The sequence below is a fragment of the Pelmatolapia mariae genome, linkage group LG17, assembly GCF_036321145.2.
Source record: "Pelmatolapia mariae isolate MD_Pm_ZW linkage group LG17, Pm_UMD_F_2, whole genome shotgun sequence".
NCBI lineage: Eukaryota > Metazoa > Chordata > Actinopteri > Cichliformes > Cichlidae > Pelmatolapia > Pelmatolapia mariae.
The window spans coordinates 3,062,881-3,081,092 of NC_086242.1; the positions used below are offsets into that span (position 1 = coordinate 3,062,881).

The 18,212-nt window shown below is 41.3% G+C and overlaps 1 protein-coding gene across 1 annotated transcript in view; it reads right to left on the reverse strand.

Annotated features, from left to right (window-relative positions):
* Window positions 1-18,212, reverse strand: part of LOC134646907 (synapsin-3-like) — a 133,663-nt gene that overhangs the window by 23,298 nt on the left and 92,153 nt on the right. Inside the window, exon 7 of the mRNA XM_063500939.1 lies at window positions 496-558. Within this exon, the coding sequence (XP_063357009.1) occupies window positions 496-558 (63 nt within the window). The remainder of the gene's footprint in view (window positions 1-495; window positions 559-18,212) is intronic.

The following is an 18,212-nucleotide window of genomic DNA, read 5'->3' on the forward strand; positions in this document are numbered from 1 at the left end:
TGCTTTAAACTGATATGGACCAGTTTACATGTTTTATTTGCTCATTTAACTTTTGGGTGACTGAATAAAGCCTGACAGAGGAGGATGGAGAGGGAAAAGAAGGGAGAGCCTTGCCTCGGGTTTCATAATTAAAGGCTCCACCCTAAAACGGGTGGATTAGATTGAAATCTCTGATTATTCCCTCTGAAATATTCTTAGACACAAATATAGGTCATCCAACTAATTAGGTTTCTTTTGTAAAGGGTTGATAACATTAGTAAACAGCATTATTCCATTAATATTAATTACAAGGCACAAGATGCATGACATTATGGCTGGGAGCTGAACACCCCCCCCCCCCCCCCCCCCCCCCCCCCCCCCGAAGTGCCCCTATTTCAACACCAAATCCAGGTCGTTTTTGTAATCACAGGGAAATTTTCACACTTCAGCAGGAAGTGTAATATATGCTTGAAGATAAAAGAGTGGATTCATGTACAAATCGTAAAGGAGACTCACCTTTCCCATGCCGGCGTGGGCGTGGCCCATCTTCACAACCACAGGGAAGGATGGACTTGTGACCTGTAAAAAAACAAAAACATAACAGTGGGGTTTCACAATAGCTGTATAATTTAAAACGATCAATACAGTGTCAACGATGCATATATTGATAATATCATAATGTGTAACTGTTCTCTCTGTCTGCCTCTGCACCTCGTTTGCGTCTGACCACCAAGCTCTCACTCTCAGGACTCAACAAAGACAGAAACAAAGTCATTTGTTACCATTACTGCTATAATTGTTTCATAGATACTACAATAACATAGTTATTATACATTATTTTGACCACAATAATTTGATGTGTGATATGATGTGATGTGAAAAGCAGATATCTTCGCACCCAGACATCACGTTAAGGATGTTTTCGCAACTTTTGCTTCACTTACTGCGGCACAACAAACCATGTGAGGAGATTTTGTCTGCTTATTGCAGAAGAAAAAAAGTAAATCCAGGGCGAACGTCTGTGGTGTCGGAGTTCAAACAATACCTGACTACGCGAAGGCGTTTACTGCAGCTCACACTTCAAACTGATTGACTTTAAAGTACTTTAGTACTAGTACTTTAAAACAACAGAACTGAGCAAAGTGCTGCACATTAAAATGAGAGAAGTACGAATGAAGCCATCTCCTGCAAAGGGTCTTGGTGTGATTGTTTTGCACCCGAGTGCAATTACCGTGTTTCCGTCTGCACAAATGACACGAAAAGAAATGAATCCGCTTTTGATTTACGGCCTGAAAATGGTCTAAAAAGCGCAGCAGTGAAAACATCCAAGGACTTGGATGTTACGCCAGTGATAAAGTCAAAGGTCAAATACATATTTTCTTTTTCAGTAGTCTGCTTAATGTTCCATGACCTTTTACACAGTCACTGTAACATAACAATCACATACTGTATCATCACCAAATACAGCTGCTATGCTTCTGGCAGCAGCATTTATGGTTTATGAGAAAAATATTTAGCTCTTTAACATCTGAAATGTATTCTTGTCTAGTTCTACGGATCAACTGAGTGTCATTATTGAAATCTGTCAACACAAACAACAACAACAACTCTGACATATATTTTCTTGCTTTTTTTATGTAAATTCTTGATATAATATATAAGAGTAAGCTCGGGGAGTGTCCTAAAGGCTTGAAAAAGAACAGAACTGCACTTTGCACTCTCCCTTTTTATATATACAGTAAGACAGACGTGTGGTAAACGCCACACTGAGACACAACTCAAAGCAGACAGCTATTTCCTTTGCAACTGTCTTGGATGTATACATCCAGTGTCCAGATCCGTCTTGTAAAATAACGCCCTGGCTCCCGTGCCATTCCTGCTGAACCTAAAGCTGCTCAGTTTAGAAAGGATGAGGAGACAGAAGAATGTGTGGGTTTATTACACAAAACGCCAACGTTCTGGGAAGCTGGAGGGAAGACCACAGCTCAATGGAATGGGTTTGGACAAACCCGACAGACCGCAAACACACTCTTTCTCATAGTTTACGCAACTGAAATGGATGAAATATCAACACATTACTTCAAACGTGGTTTAAACGCCCTTGATCAATTTGCTGATATGATTGTAAACGGGATGCAGTCTGAACAGGGACTTTTCCAGTTTCATGAGCACTTTTCCCACTCTTGCATGAAATAGCTCTCAGGCAGCAACGCCTAGTTAGACGAGAGGTCTGAAGGTCGTTTACAGCAGCTGTAATAGAGAATAACATTATTTGAATTATTCAATTTATAAAAAAACTCAGAAACATACAATTCTATTCAAAGTCAAGTTTTCAATATTCAAAAATATTCAAAAAGCCTTCGTGCATTTTCCATTTTCACAAATGCATCTAGATAAGTACTGTGTACACTGTGCTTATCGATGTGAATACCTGCAGGTGAAGCTTAAATAAACACTGTAAATGAAGATGTTAAGGGCACGGGCACCAGGCCAGATCATACACTGAAATGTAAGACCAGGCCTGCCAGGAGGAAGGATACGCCCAAACAGCTGCTATCATTTGATCCAGGGCCTCCCTGGCAGTCATGTGACTGCACATCCTAACGCTGCTGTCAACTCGTTTCGAGACTTGAACGGACACGGAGCTGCTTGAGGCTGTGAACGCCGCTTCTGCTGACAGGTTTTGACAGTACAGGCCTGTCTGACACACTGCCAAGATAAAGTGTACTCTAACTGACTCCATTATCACTTTACAAGTGCCAGAATAAAGGAGGGAGGCAAGGCTGCAGAATGAGGTTCTCCTTCTAATGTCCAAGTACTTAACTTAACTAGGTATGAAGCATTATGTAAGGGGGGAGGAATATGCAAACTGGAAAAATGTAGATGTAAAAAGTCAAATGTAACACAGCAATACAGTATATAAAAGCCTATATCTGTGCCTTAGAGTCATGGACTGAAATGTAACTATGGTAACAAGGTTTAAGTCATCATCCTCCACAGTTTCATGAAATCAAATCTTGCTTTTGCCTCTTTTTTTTAATAAATAGTTGTGAAATCCATCAATATCGCACAGATTTCAAACTGCCTTCAAAGCATAGGCTGTATATAAAAGATGGATGGTGCCTCCAGGACTGAAAAGTAAAAGTGCTTCTAAACCTGTATTACTTCCAGTCACCTCTTCTGGTTAAAAAAGACGTCTAGCCATAAAAGGTCCAAGGAGCTCAGAAGGAAAGAAACTGGACTTCTTCAGGTTTACATCTAAAAGATAAATAATGTCTCACTTCATTTATGACAACAGTAAACTGTCACGGTCCTGAGTCGTGTGACCCAGTGTTTTGAATTTCCCTGTATTCCGATATTCATTGTTTATGTTTAAGTTCATTTAGTCATCTTAACTCTTCCACGGCATGCATTTTTAATTTCTCTTTGATATTTGGACATATTGGGACCCGATGAATGTAAAAACAAAGAATTACCAGATTTTTTTTTTACCTGATTTTTGTTTCTAAGAAAAATGAGAGCCACATATGAGGATATTCGTTTAACATTTCGATAGAACAGTAGCAGTATAATGTCCTTGTAAGTGGATATCAGGCCCTTGTAGAGCAAAATTGAGTATTTTGGTCTAAATAACCCAAAATGTGATGTCCACATATGTGGACGCCAGGTCCTAGGAGGTTAAGCTCCAGGGTTGCTCAGTTTTAGTTCTTTGTGTATTCGATGCCTTTGTGTCATCACGCCTGTGTTTGTCTCCCTTGTTGGTTTGTGTGTCTTTAACCTGTCATGTGTCATGTCTGCATCCCATTATGTTCCTGTTTTACTTTGAAAGTCGTTTCTATGTTCTATGCTTAGTGTTACTTTTCCCTGCGGTGTCATGATGTCATTCTAGTCAGCTGTTTTCCCCATGTGTTTCCACTTCCCCCGATCACTTCCTGTGTGTATTTAGTCTGTGTTTTCTTTCAGTCTTTGTTTGCATGTCTAGCGACGTCATGTCTCAGAGTTCTTCGTACTGATCAGGTTCATGTTCGGTTTATTTCAGAGTTCCATAGTCACACGTACCTGTTCGGTTTCATGTCCATGTCTCTGGTTTCCCAGGTTAGTTTCAGGTTAGGGTTTGCCCTGTTCGCTCTTGCTTTGTTTTTGTGTTCACAAACGGCTCGCCTTTTGTTTAGAACTCAGTTCCATCTCCTACCGTGTCTGCATTTGGGTCCTACTATTCATTCAAACACACAGTCAGCTCCCACTGACCGTGACATAAACAACTTTCCTTATAGGCTTAAAGTTTATTTTGATAATTTCAATTCTTGTGAGATACAAGATGTTTTTCATTTTTTAAAATTTTGGTTACATTCAGACAAACAGATGACAAAATAATAAAACAGTACATGCTCTGGGGTATGGTTACATCAAGACTGATGTGTTTACGGGTGCAGGAAGGAAATTTAGTTTTTAAGCTTTATTTTGCAGCACTCGCTAAAACTGGCTTTCAGATTAAAATACACCTTACTCTATCCAAGCTAGGTAGCATTTCATTGTCACTCCTCCCATCTAAACATGCTCATGTCCTGCGATGGCAATGGCCATCTTTTATATACAGTCTATGATTGACACCCACATTAAATCCTGCTGATTACAAACCCCATTTGGGAACCTGCTTTATCAATATATGCTATCAAGATCAGTTATCAGAGCTTTATTGTGTGATTTCGAAGAACCTTATTGTGTAAAGCCATGTCACCACTTTAGTTTTGTGCAAAAGTGTTGCATTCCCTAAATTCCACAACAGCACATCTGAGACCATAACATAACTGAAAAGTGTTCGCACTACACTGAGCTGGAATGAATTTCTTGTGGTGTTAAAATTCCACATATGCTTCTATCTGGCCAAGGATCTTTCTGCTTGTCTTGCAAATATACTGCTGCACAACTTAACACCTCCGCATCCTTCAACAAGATTCAACAAGTTGTTCTAATGCATAATTTGTCCTAACTCTCTTAATTAGCAGAAACAGAGCTGACATCTAAATCAGACCTGTGTTTTCTCGTTGTTTTAAAGACTGTGGGAAGTAGGAGAGCAGTCAGGAGTTCCAAACTTGTACAGCGGTTACATGTGTGCGTCACATGACAAATGATAAGATGCCTGAGGTTCAACAAGTGTCTGAGAAGAGCCCAGCAGTAGCAGTAGAGTGTGGGTGTCTATTTATCTTCTGTTCAGGGTGGAAAGGGCTGCAACCACCCACTCTGTCTGGACACGTTGCTTCCAGTCATTCCCATTTGCATGGCGATGACGGCAGACTTGTCAAGATGAGAAGACCACATCCTGTGCTTCCCAACAAACTGACGAGGCCTCGCTATTATCTCTTTGTTTCTTCACTGACCACAAAAACAGCTCAACTGAAATTACAATATCAGCTAGACAAAGATTAAGACTGATCGCCAAAACTATCAAATTTAGACATCCAGGGACTATTTGAAGAGTCATTTGACCAAGGATGTCACTGTGTGTCATCTGTAGGGATAAAGACGGTCTCAATATTTTACATTTCAAATCTTGCATTACATGCTTTTGGCAGGTTGATGCATAATACTTGGATTTCAACTTAAAAAGAAAAACGTGTGCTGAATTTACACAAAGCCCATGCTAGTGGCTGACCCGGTTTATAATATTTAAACTTGCTCTAGTTCTGCATTAACACCTTAATAAAATTAGACGTCAGTGGGGCTCCTGTGCTGCTGTGTTCAGGTCCAACAACTGCTAAAGCTATACTAAAACAGCTAATAAATGCAGAACAGCAGTAACTCTTCCAGAAATGTCTGTAACAAGGAAAGAAGTCTGGAATACACTCACTGGATAGAGCTTGCTTCCGCGTTTTGTTTAGAACTGTTTTAATTCGTCAAATCAGAGATCCAGCAAGGCCGGAAACACTCCTCACAGATTCTTGTCTATGTTGACATGCCAGCGTCACACAGTTGCTGCAGATTTGTCTCCTGGAATCTCCTGTTTCAGCACATCTGAAAGGTTCTTAATTGGTTGGAGTACAGTGAACTCATTGTCCTGTTCAAGCTGTTTCGAATGATTTGATCTTATGGCATGGTGTGTTATCCTGCTGAAAGCAGCCATTAGAACATGTGTGTTCATAAAGAGATGATAAAGGGTCAGGAACAGTCCTTAGGTGTGCTGTGGTGTTTAAACGATACTTAGTTGGTGCTATGGGGGCCTAAAGTGAGCCAAGAAAGCATCCACACCACTACAACACCAGCCTGAACTGTTGATATAAGCAAGGATGGATCTGTGATGGATCTGTGTTCATGATGTTTGAGCCAAATTGTCGTGAGTGACAGGTGTGGCACCTGATGCGGCGGTCTTCTGCTGCAGTAGTCCACCTGCTTCAAGGTTCCACATGTTGTGCCATCAAAGATGCTTCTGCATACCTTTACAGCAATAGTAGCTACAGAAGTCTAAGTCAAACTAACTTAGCTGTGCCATAGCTTCCCTACACTTAAAACCTAACACAGCATTTAAATCCATATATATTCTTTATTTTCAGTTTTGGTCTCCCCTCTGGCTTCTTGTTATCAAAGCTATTGTGCAGCGTTTCATTAGCAAAGCGGTTGAGCAGGATAAAAGCTCTGTGAGCAAGCAAGGTCAACGACTGCCAGTTAGCTTGCTCACTAACAGGACTAGAAGTCATATTTGTGAGCTTAAGTCATGTCTGTTTTGTCGTGTTAAAAGTCTCTAAATAAAACACATTTAATGACACTTGGGTTTAAAATTTAAAAGGTTTGGAAAGCAGAATTGAAATTCTTTGCAAAGCACTGTCTCATTTCTATTTGAGAGCTGGAGTTAAAACTTTAAATGTATTCTGAAGATTTCAGCTATAAAAAGGAGCGACTGGTTTAAACTGTGGCGGTAAGCTTTTCTTCAGACATAAGGGAGTCTATTTTATAAGAAAAGTCTTTACTTGACAGTGATTGATATTTTTAAGGAGAGAGTATGACAAAACAAGTTTCCGTCTTCGAAAAGAAAAAACCTCGGTGGCCGTCAGCGTCTCGGAGCTGTCCGATGTGGAAATGTTGGTCTAAAACTTCAGCTTCACCATTCAGCCTTTTGTTCCCAGCAGTCTGTAAAAGGCATCCAGTGTGGTAAAGATGTTAAGAAGTCACATGCTAAAAAAGCTAATTATACGGTGGGTGATTTTACCAGTCTAGGTCCTTCTTTGGGAACACACAGGCTCCCCTCGAGTTACAGTAAAAGTGGCAGACGATCGGAGGTGGCACATGGTAGAAATACTTCAGGGAAACCCATCCGCCGACCTCACCGCCCCCTCCGCATAGCTGTATGCAAAGCTTGTGTGAGTCAGCCGGGACTGTTCCTCAGGTTGGTGTCTGAGGTGAATCATGCCTTCCTAACTTCAAAACAAATCCATGTGACATGTTGAACGCTTCCATCTGTGACTGGAGGGCAGGTCTGTATCCAGTGGAAACATATTCATTCGTCCCAGCGAAGTGACAAATTCGAACTGGCAAATCAATCTCAGGATTAATCACAAATAAATGCCGGCAAGTTTTCAGCTTTCAGAATCAACACAACACAAAAAGATGCTGAAAAGCCTTATAAAATCATTTCATCCATTGCTAATGCCAAAACTATTTATTATAGCAGCAGCAAGTCAACTTCTTTATTCAACCAACCCACCAACAGTTGTCTTCTGCGCCACAGTGAATTACTTGCGGTCTGTCAGTATGACACACAAACACACACAGACACACACAACACAATGAAAACCTTGCAGAGAAGGGTTCAGTTGCTCGAGTTGCAGCGGGAGTTAAACCTCTCACTAGGGGCTCATGCATTATAAAGGAAAACACATGGTGCATCCATCCTGCATTTATGATGTCTTAATTTTTATTATGGCCACTCAAAGCTGCCACATCAAGGAGAAGACATGAGGCATGATGGTTTAGGCAGACGACGAGAGCAGGGGGGACCCCGACCCAGAATCCTTTTCAAGAGTCTGACCGCAACGAGACCAAAGACAGTTCGCCCACATCAAAACTCTGCCTGGGGACTAAGTGAGCCTCAAGAGGCCAGTAACGTTTATCACGCAGGTCCCTGCTAAGTTACTGACTGAATTCATACACCTGACAGGAATGGAAGCCTTTGAAACTGCTCTGTGTAAACCTGTGTGTTTTAACTGAAAGCAGGAGCGTAAATTTGCTTTGGAGCAATATTAAGTGGATAGGTGGCCAGTGCAAATAAACATTTATTAGACCAGAACCCTGCAGGGATGACATAAGGTGCTTTAAACGACGATGGTGGGTACAAGTCTAGATTTTAATCATCTGGTAAGACCAGGGGTTGAATCCAAATGCATACAATTTAGAGAATCAAGGGTTATTTATATTATGGCTACAGGTGAACCAACTTTTTACAGTTATAAAGAGCAGCATCTAATAAGTGAATTAGAGCTCGTACTCAGTTTGAGTGATGAACTTTATTGTCACTTTAAGATATTTGTTTTTGCCCTCTGAAAGTATTTCAGAAGTTGTACTTGATCTTTGTTTAGTTAACATTTTTCATTAAGCCGTGTCTCTACTTTAAAACTCTTTTGTTTGTAAGTAGAGATAAATGGTTCAGCACACCGTGTTAGGGTGTAAAATGTAATTTTTAGGTGTTAAACAAGTCACAAAGTGTTCATTTACTTAAGAGGACACAGAATTTTGTTACCACTGTAAACAGCCTCTTTGCTAAGTTAAGCTAACCTACAGGTTTTAGCTACATATTTAAAGCGGATAGACAGAAAATGACTAAAATGTTAAACTGTTCATATCTGCTGTTCAAAATAATGTCAACAGGTCCTTGTCTGGTATCATTTCTTAGTGAAACTGTCCCTGTTTGTTACAAATACTTTTTACAACGAGGACGTTCAAACTTAAAGTCCTAATTTGTATCTAAGACCTCCTAAAATTTGCTTCAAGTACTTGGAACAGCAGTCAGCCATTTTCCTCACTCAGACTATAAACCTTCAGAACAAATTTTACACATGCCCCCAAACCAAGAGTGACATAATCATGACACATGCAGTAGTTCCAGGATCCATCACTAGAGCAGACTTCAAAAAGTTGTCATAGCAACTTCCTGGACAAACATCCGCCCAAAACTGTGGCAGATGTCCATTGTGTTAAAGTGTGTACAGTAAAAGCCATTTAATGCAGTGTGGTAATTATTGTTGTGGAATTTAAACTCATCTGGCTTCCATTAGGGTCTGTCCTGGTGTATTTCCATGAAGGAGGCAGCTGTCTGGAAAACAATCCCGAGGATAGAAGTTTCCGGGGTGGATGCTTCCTAGCACTAAAGTGCTGATGGAGTAGTGATGGAAATGGCCGGTGGTGTCTTCTGGTGGTCGAGCCACCTGCTTTGTCATCATAGGCAAGTGTTTAAGGACAGGAAGAAATGTTTGCTGTGGGCTCTTTCTCAAGATAAAGGCCTTCAACTCCATGCAAAAGTTATGAAATATTTAGAGCTGACAGAGTAGTCCTTTAGATAAAAAGATATATTTGATCCCACATTTGTAGCAATCAATGGGAAGCCACAAAAACTGTAAGAATGAATGCACTCATTTGTTTTAAATTAATTTACATTTACTAAACCAGTAAACCTGAATCTAAAAAGTTACTATTACACTGAAAGGCAATGAAGTTCACTTCTGTCCGTGATTTTTTTCCGAAGTGGAAAAAAAATCACGCTGGATATCTAAACTGATTTGAATTGGATCTATGAAAGGATGCCACATCATTTGATGGAAAAGAAAAGAATCAACCTACAGTGGGCTGAATTCAAAGACACCCCGGGAATTAAAAACGTGGGACACTAGTCCAATTTGCTAAAATGTCATTGCAGTAACTCAAAATAGTGAGAAGTAGTTTTTATTGCCCCCATGTGCTTGTATGCATGTTTCTTGGGATGGGATGACAGATAGCGTCCTGTGAGATTTCCTCCCAGATCTGGAACAGGGCATCACCGGTAAATGGTAAATGGGATGGTTCTTATATAGCACTTTTGCACTCTATGAGCACTCAAAGCGCTTTACACAATTTGCCTCATACACCCATTCACACAAGCACTTTGTTTTATGCAAGCGCTTTCTAGCTAAAATTCACACACAATTATACTCCAATGGACGTATGAGAGCAACTGGGGGTTAGTATCTTGCCCAAGGATATTTGGCATGCAGACTGAAGGAGACAGGCATCCAATTAGTAGCTGACCTGCTCTACCAACTGAGCTAAAGTCACCCCAAGGTACAACTTAGGTACAACCTGGCAGCGATGGATGGAGCAAGGTCAAGGTCAAGGTCAAATTTATTTATATAGCACATTTCAAACAGCCAATGCTGCACAAAGTGCTTAACAATATAAAAATGGCATTGAAAAGCAACAATGTAATACAATAATAACAATAAAAAACAATAATAGGACAATAAAAGAATTAAAACAATAACTAAAACTGATTCAAATAAGACCAAAATGCTTGGATCATAGTGTGTTAAAAGCCAGGGCATAAAAATGTGTCTTTAGTAAAGATTTAAATTGCTCAAGTGTTTGTGCAGATCTAATATTTAAGGGGAGACTATTCCAGAGTCTGGGACCTGCCACAGAGAAGGATCTATCACCACGGGATTTGAGATAAGTCCGTGGGATGGACAGCATTAATTTTGAGCTAGACCTCATGGTCTTTCCTGGAGCATAGGCAGAGAGGAGCTCAGACAGGTAAGGAGGGGCTCGGGCATTAAGTGACTTAAAAACAAAAAGTAAAACTTTAAATTGGATCCTGTAGGAGACAGGAAGCCAGTGTAAAGAAGCTAAAACTGGGGTTATATGCTCTCTCCGTTTGGTACCAGTTAGCAGGCGAGCAGCTGCATTTTGAACCATCTGAAGACGATGGATGGTGGCCTGATCTAGACCATAATACAATGAATTGCAGTAGTCTAATCTGCAAGTAAGGAAAAGGTGAATAACACGCTCAAAGACGTTAGCCGGGAGGTATGGCTTTACCTTGGCTAGCTGTCTTAGCTGAAAAAAGCAGGACTGAACTACTGCACTCACCTGCTTATTCAATTTAAAAGAACCATCAATGTAGACACCGAGGTTTTTTACATGTGTTTTACAATACGAGGAAAGGGGGCACAGAGTGCTGTCGATATGATTAAAGGTGCCAAAAATGACAACCTCAGTTTTATTTTCATTTAGCTTTAAAAAATTTAATGACAACCACTGTTTGAGCAAAACATAATTTCTCAGAAGTGTTTTATTGATGAACTTTTAGAAACTTATAAATGGTGAAAGGTATTTTAGAAAAGAAAAAGGGGAAAATCAAACAAAATCTAACTCGTTTGGAGTGTGTCCTTTAAAACCTCTTCTTTTGGATGGCTCAGTCTTTCTGTGGTTAGTCATGAACCATACCCTGGTGAGACCAGAGGGTGTGTGTTTTGTTGTTCATAGCTGTACAAACCAGAGCAGGAGGCAAGTCATCCTACATTTAGTTTTATGACTGGAATCCCCCCTTAATCCAGACCGGAGACTCTACACAAACATTTATGCACAGCATGGAAACACAGTCACATTATGCAAGTATTTTTTCTAGCTGTTAAGATATTCACAAAGGTGTTTAGATAGCTTGCAATAACAGTGTTTTGATTAAACTGGCAGAGAGGATCTCTACCCGTTATCTTAGTCATCTCACAAACACTCAACCTTCTGGTGTGTTTGCTCATCTCGGTTCTACCACAGTTGTTCATTACATTTGACGCAGGTTCATTTCAATACTTCTATCAGATTATGTAAGATTAGAAGGTTAGGGTATGCTACACAACATTATATTTCCTCACTGCATAGTTAAAATCTGACCTAAATGTGAATGTGTATTTAAAAACAACATTCAAGAAAGAACGATCATGTTATTGCTCACAGTTTTCATCGTTTGTAGACATCGAGTTTGTGATAAACTGTTGCATGCAGATTAAAGGTGTTACAAGGGACAAACGACTCTGTATTGAAAAGTTACCCAATAACATTTTTTGTGGTTTTGTGGCTAATGAAACAGATATTCAGCTTCTTTACGAAATAAAAAAAAAACAAAAAACAAACTTACTCCCCTCCGTGAATCGCTACCTTATCATGGTGGAGGGGTTTGTGTGTACCAGGGATCCCAGGGGCTATGTTGTCCCGGAGCTTTTGCCCCCTGGTAGGGTCTCCCATGGCAAATTGGTCCTGGGTGAGGGACCAGACAACGAGCGATTCAGATGACCCTTATGAGAATATCACCGAGGGAACAGTTTACCCTGTCCGGGATAGGGTTACCGGGGCCCCGCCTGGGGAGGTTGCCCGAGGGTGAGCGTCTGGTGGCCGGGCCTTAGTCCATGGGGCTCGGCTAGGCACAGCCCAAAAAGGGGACATGGGCCCATCCTCCTGCAGGCCCACCACCCGCAGGAGGCACAGTAGGGGTCGGGTGCATTGTGTGCCAGGCGGCGGCCAGGAGCAGAGGCCCTGGCGGTCTGATACCTGGCTACCAAGACTGGCCGGGAGGAGGCCCCGGGGCAGACCCAGGACACGCTGGAGAGATTATATCTCTCGGCTGGCCTGGGAACACCTTGGTGTTCTCCCGGACAAGCTAGAGGAGGTGGCTGGGGAGAGGGAGGTCTGGGCCTCTCTGCTTGGCCTGCTGCCCCCGCGACCCAGCCCCAGATAAGCGGAAGAAGATGGATGGATGGACAAAAACTGACTGACTGTTTGGTGATTTCCTGGATTTTTTCTTTACTTTTCAAATCTGGAAATAAAAAAACAAACAAAAAAAAACCACCAACAAAACGTATCTGAATTCCTGGGCTAATTTACTGCTAAGCAAAAACGTTTGAAGGCGAAAAAGCTAAAAAGCTAAATGACATGAAACTAAATGGTGTGAAAGAGTGTTTGCCCTCTTCCTGATTTCCTATTTTTTTGCATGTTTGTCACAGTTAAATGTTTCAGATCATCGAACAAATTTAAATATTAGACAAAGATAACACAAGAAAACACAAAATGCAGTATCTAAATGAAAGTGTTTATTATTAAGGGGGGAAAAAAATCCAAACCTAGAAGGGCCCTGTGTGAAAAATTGATTGACCCCTAAACCTAATAACTGGTTGAGCCACCCTTCGCAGCAACAACTGCAGTCAAGCGTTTTTTGATAACTGGCAATGAGTCTTTTACATCACTATTCTTTGCAGAATTGTTGTAATTGAGCCACATTGGAGGGTTTTTGAGCATGAACCGCCGGTGTCCTGCAAGTTTTAGATATTACCCTGGGTCAACACACCTGAATCACATGATTAGTTCATTACCAAGCCTCTGGAGAACTTCGGGACATGTTGAGGAGGTAATTTAGCCATTTAAATCAGCTGTGTTGGCTCAAGGACACATCTAAAACCTGCAGGACACCAGCCCTCGAGGCCTGGAGTTAACCACCCCTGCCACAGCATCTAGATCGGATTGAGGTCAGGACTTTTACTAGGCCACTCCAAAGTCTTTATTTTGTTTTTCTTAAGCCATTGAGAGGTGGACCTGCCGGTGTGTGTTTTGGATCACTGTCCCGCCGCACAACCCAAGAGCTCTTGGAGTAATTTTGGTCGGTTGGTTGCTCCTGGGAAGCTTCACCACTGTTCCAAGTTTTCTCGATTTGTAAATAATGGTTCAGTGTGGTTCAATGGAGTCCCAAAGCCTTGGGCCTTAAGCCTTTCCAGACTGACAGATGCCAGTAACTTTGTTTCTCAGTGGTTCTTTTAGATCATGGTATGATGTGTTGCTTTTTGAGATATTTAGCCTGTTTCACCTTGTCACACAGGTTCTAATTAAGTGATTTCTTGATTCAACAGGGCTGCCAATAATCAGACCTGATTGTGTTTAGTGAAACTGAACTCAGCTTTCCAAAAAATTTGGTTAATCACAACTAATTTATGATTTAAGAAGATGGGCAATTACTTTTTCACACAGGACCGGGAAGGTTTGGATAACTTTTCTCCCTTAAATCCCTGAAATTATGGTTTAAAAACTGCATTTTGTATTTACTCGGGTTATCTTTGTCTAATGTTAAAATTTGTTTGATGATCTGAAACATGCAAGTGTGACAAATATGCAAAAAAATAGGAAATCAGGAAGGGGGCAAACACTTTTCACACCACTGTAGTTGATTATCATCAAATGTATTCTGGTTCAAATCCAAATTTGCACTTATTATTCCTGAATGCTTTCTATGACTGAAATGTATTTAGGAGACTTCAACAGCTTGATTGCTTTCAAATGTAGATCAATTCCAGCTCATTTATCAGTACTGCTGCAGTGTTTTGCAGAGTACCGCCCTTTCCCGCTGCTTGCACAGCTGGTATGAATACAGATTAGCTTTGCCACATCCAGCTGTTCCAAACCATCTTCCTCCTTGATGTTCTCCTTCTCTCCTCCCCGTGTACCATGTCTTAATTAAAAACAGTAGCAGTGCTGACATTTGGGCCGAGCCCTGGTATGCACGCTGCACATGGCTGCCTTCCCTCCTCCACTGTCCAAAAAGTTGCTTATTCCTCCTGTCAAACACCCCTAACTTTAACATTTAAATGTGTACAAATGGATCAGTTCTACACAAAAATGGACTTTTCAACGAGGGAATGATGGGAGAAGCTACCCTTTGAGGCCATTAGCTGTTTTTATGTACCACGCTGTTAACATGGGAATATATAGACCATAGACTTTACATGAAAGATGGACAAAGCCACCGTGAAATTACCCATTGGTTTTGGCTTCGCCATGTTGGTTTTTTATAGCCAGAAGTAGAAGTAGCAGAATGAGAGGGAGCTAAATTGTCAGCTAACACTGGCAAGCTCGGTAAGCAGATTGCATCTGGAAGCTGCACAGGTATTATAGACAGAGTCACATTAATAAAATCCCTGAGACAGAAGACTAATAAAAGCCTAGAACTTATTCAGTGAAACTGAAGTATGATCTCAGATGGTTTGTGCCACAAAGTAAGTCATATTATTTGAAAATGAAAATGCTCCAACTGCACAAACACGGTGAACATGTCTAGTTCAGTTACTCCAGTTAGCTGAGGGGAGGTCTAGCAGACACCGACTGGCTACAGCTGCCTATGACAGGACACCTGTCAATCAAATCACACCATGCAGGCTTTCTCACTTCATTACTGATTGTCCTAATAACCTCTACAGATGAATGGGATCATGTGAAGCTTGAATTTTCTAATTCTCATAGAAATGACAACTAATAAAAGGGTCGTGAGCCTGCCTATGCATAGGCCCCAGATTTGTCTCTCTTGGGTCTAGACCGGAGTTGTTGGGGGTGAAGCAAATTGAATACATTTATGTTTGAAAAGTTTAAGTTCCCACTCTGCCTTTTGCTCCGTTTGAATAAACACTTGATCCCAGCATTGAGGGATTTAATTCATGCCTTGGCGAGCTGTAATTTTCTTCACAAAGTTGCACGAAACTGTAGCAAACCATGAAGTTAAAGCCCAGTGTAAACGCAGTTAAAGAAACACTCTATGCAGACTCTTGACATCTGCTTTATGTCCCAAATATCATAAATGAAACTGCATATTTAAAACATCCTCCTTTGTTTTAATGTTTTTTCTGTGGGAACAGGAAATTGGAGCAGGATATAGTACAGGAAGGAATTATTCAAAAAGAGACTGCAAGGACGTTTTCTTGGAAGAATCACGTGGTCCGAGATGAGTAGAGGCAGCTGAGCGGCTTTCACGGACAGTACCAACTGCCAGCAGTGTGTCACTGTGACCTTTGAACTCTCGAAGTGTGCGGAGACACGGGCAGGGGAAAATACATTTGACGTCACGAGAGAACATTTTGTATTTGTGCGCTGTCGCGTTACTCACAGGTGCAGGTTTGGATCGGCGATTGTTTTTGCCAGCATCACTGAGCTGAAAGGTTTGACTGAATGATTCCATTCACTCCATGCATCATAACGCACCGAGGCCAAATCTGCACACAGCCATTTCATTTCTGCTCCATCTTTTCCGAGACCTAATACTGCCGGAGCCCCTGGAAACTGGGAAAGAAGCATCGCTTTTCCTTTAGAGTGAAAGGAATGTGGCACAGTGTTGATGACTTTTGCAGGACTGGCTCACCCAGGACCCGTCTGTCCTTTTTCTTCAGGAGCAGGAATGTAGGTTAGTGAATTGATTATCACTAATAAGGCCTGTCCAGGTCCCTATTACAGCACAACCGCAGAGGAGCTGGACCTAAATAGCTGCACTCAAGTGGAGTCTGGACATGTACTTAACACTGAGTTTCAAACAAATCTCTGTTTATTTAAAATGAATAGACTGGACTGCAGTAGTGGCTGTGTCCTGTTATTAAAATATATTGGCTAACCATCTGTAATGTCAACCACGTGTGAGATCGCTCAGATATTACAAGGAACTCATTGATAGCAGTTTTTGTCAGTCAGTGTTTTCAAAGATGGGACCAACAGGCATTTAAAGAGTTTTGGCCAAGCCTACGCTCTTTGTGCTAGAGGTACACCTTCTGTCTGATGTAAATGTTGCCATCAGTGAGTGTAAGCGAGGCTCTATGTGTGTGTTCACATACCATCCAATTTGCTGTGGTGACTATACTACAAACCAGCTACACATACTTATTCCAAATGGACTAGAAAGTAGTCAGCAGCTGTCTGCGTGTGCTTCTATGTGGTAAGCCTTGCGACATCATTGTGGATGTGATGGCGCTACAGCACTATTTTAAAATATTTATCATTTCCGTTAAGCAACTATTAGTTTGTGGCAAAAAGCAATCTTCAATTCTGAAAATGTAGCCAGTACAGGAGTGCCTGTACAGCATTTCCTTTACTGTCCACACGAGGCTGGCTCTAAAAGCAAGTCCATCCCTTTTTATATCGTGGTACAAGGTGGACCAGGACGAGCATTGACAGAGCCCTACAAAATGACCTCCAGCAGGCCACTGGTGTGAATGTGTCCGACCAAACAATCGTCTTCTGGTTGGGCCTGTGCTCACTGCCCAGCACCATAGCATAGAGCACCAGAATTGGCAGCACTGTGCTTTTCACAAATGAAAGCAGGTTCACGCTGAGCACATGTGACAGATGTGAAAGGGTCTAGAGCAGCTGTGGACGATCTTATGCTGCCTGTAACGTCGTTCGTCAGGACTGGTTTAGTGGTGGGTCAGTGATGGTCTGGAGAGGCATAACGATGGAGGAACACAAGGGTGAATGACAATGCCCGGTTTCATGTGGTGATAGTATGTACGCAGCTCCTGGAGGATGAAGGAGTCGATACCAATGTCTGACTCCCGCATCCACCTAACCTAAATCCAATAGTACACCTCAGAAACATCATGGTTCAGTCTAACGCTGCCAGGTTTTACCTCAGACTGTCCAGGAGCTCAGTGATGCCCTGGTCCAGATCAGGGAGGAGAGCTTAGGAGACCTTTTTGAGTTTCATTTTTTCACTTTTTGAATTAAGCTCTCTGTAGATAGATCATTTTCATTCCAATGAAATGATGTGTCATCCTTTGGTGCCTAATACATTACTCAGTCCAAATCAGTATAAATATCCAGCATTCTTTTGTCCCATTGAGATGTGACAGTTTTTCAAAGTAATGCTTTAACTTGTTTAAGCAGTGTATATATTACAATGTGCCAGAGAACATTAAAAGGTTCTGTAGAGCTGGGGGAGGGGGGGGATGATTTTCTGCGGCTTAATTATGCTAATGACATATTCACTCACATGTTGATTTGGCCTCTTGTTATGCAACAACATTTAGGAGAGAGAGGAGGCCTGAATTAGTAAGAAAAGGGTACGTTTGAGTTACAGAGCAGGTAAGAATAAACAGAGCAGATTCAGGGTAACATGACCTCCTGATACTGCTTGAAAAAAGCAGCAATCCACAGGAATGATAAACTGTGGAATTTTCCACTTCCCACCAAGTCCATGAAATTAAACTTTTCTATAAATATAATCTCGTCCACAAGGTTACATGATTCTTAAAACAGTAACTCATCAACTGTCTCAGTTTCCTGTTCTGTTAAACATTATGGAAAATTTCAAACGCCTGAATTACATACAGTATGCTCAGACAGATGGAAAAAAAAGTGGCAGGGGAATCCTGATACTGTGATGTCATGTTTCTAAGTTTAACCCTGCCTGAGCACCCTCCGCC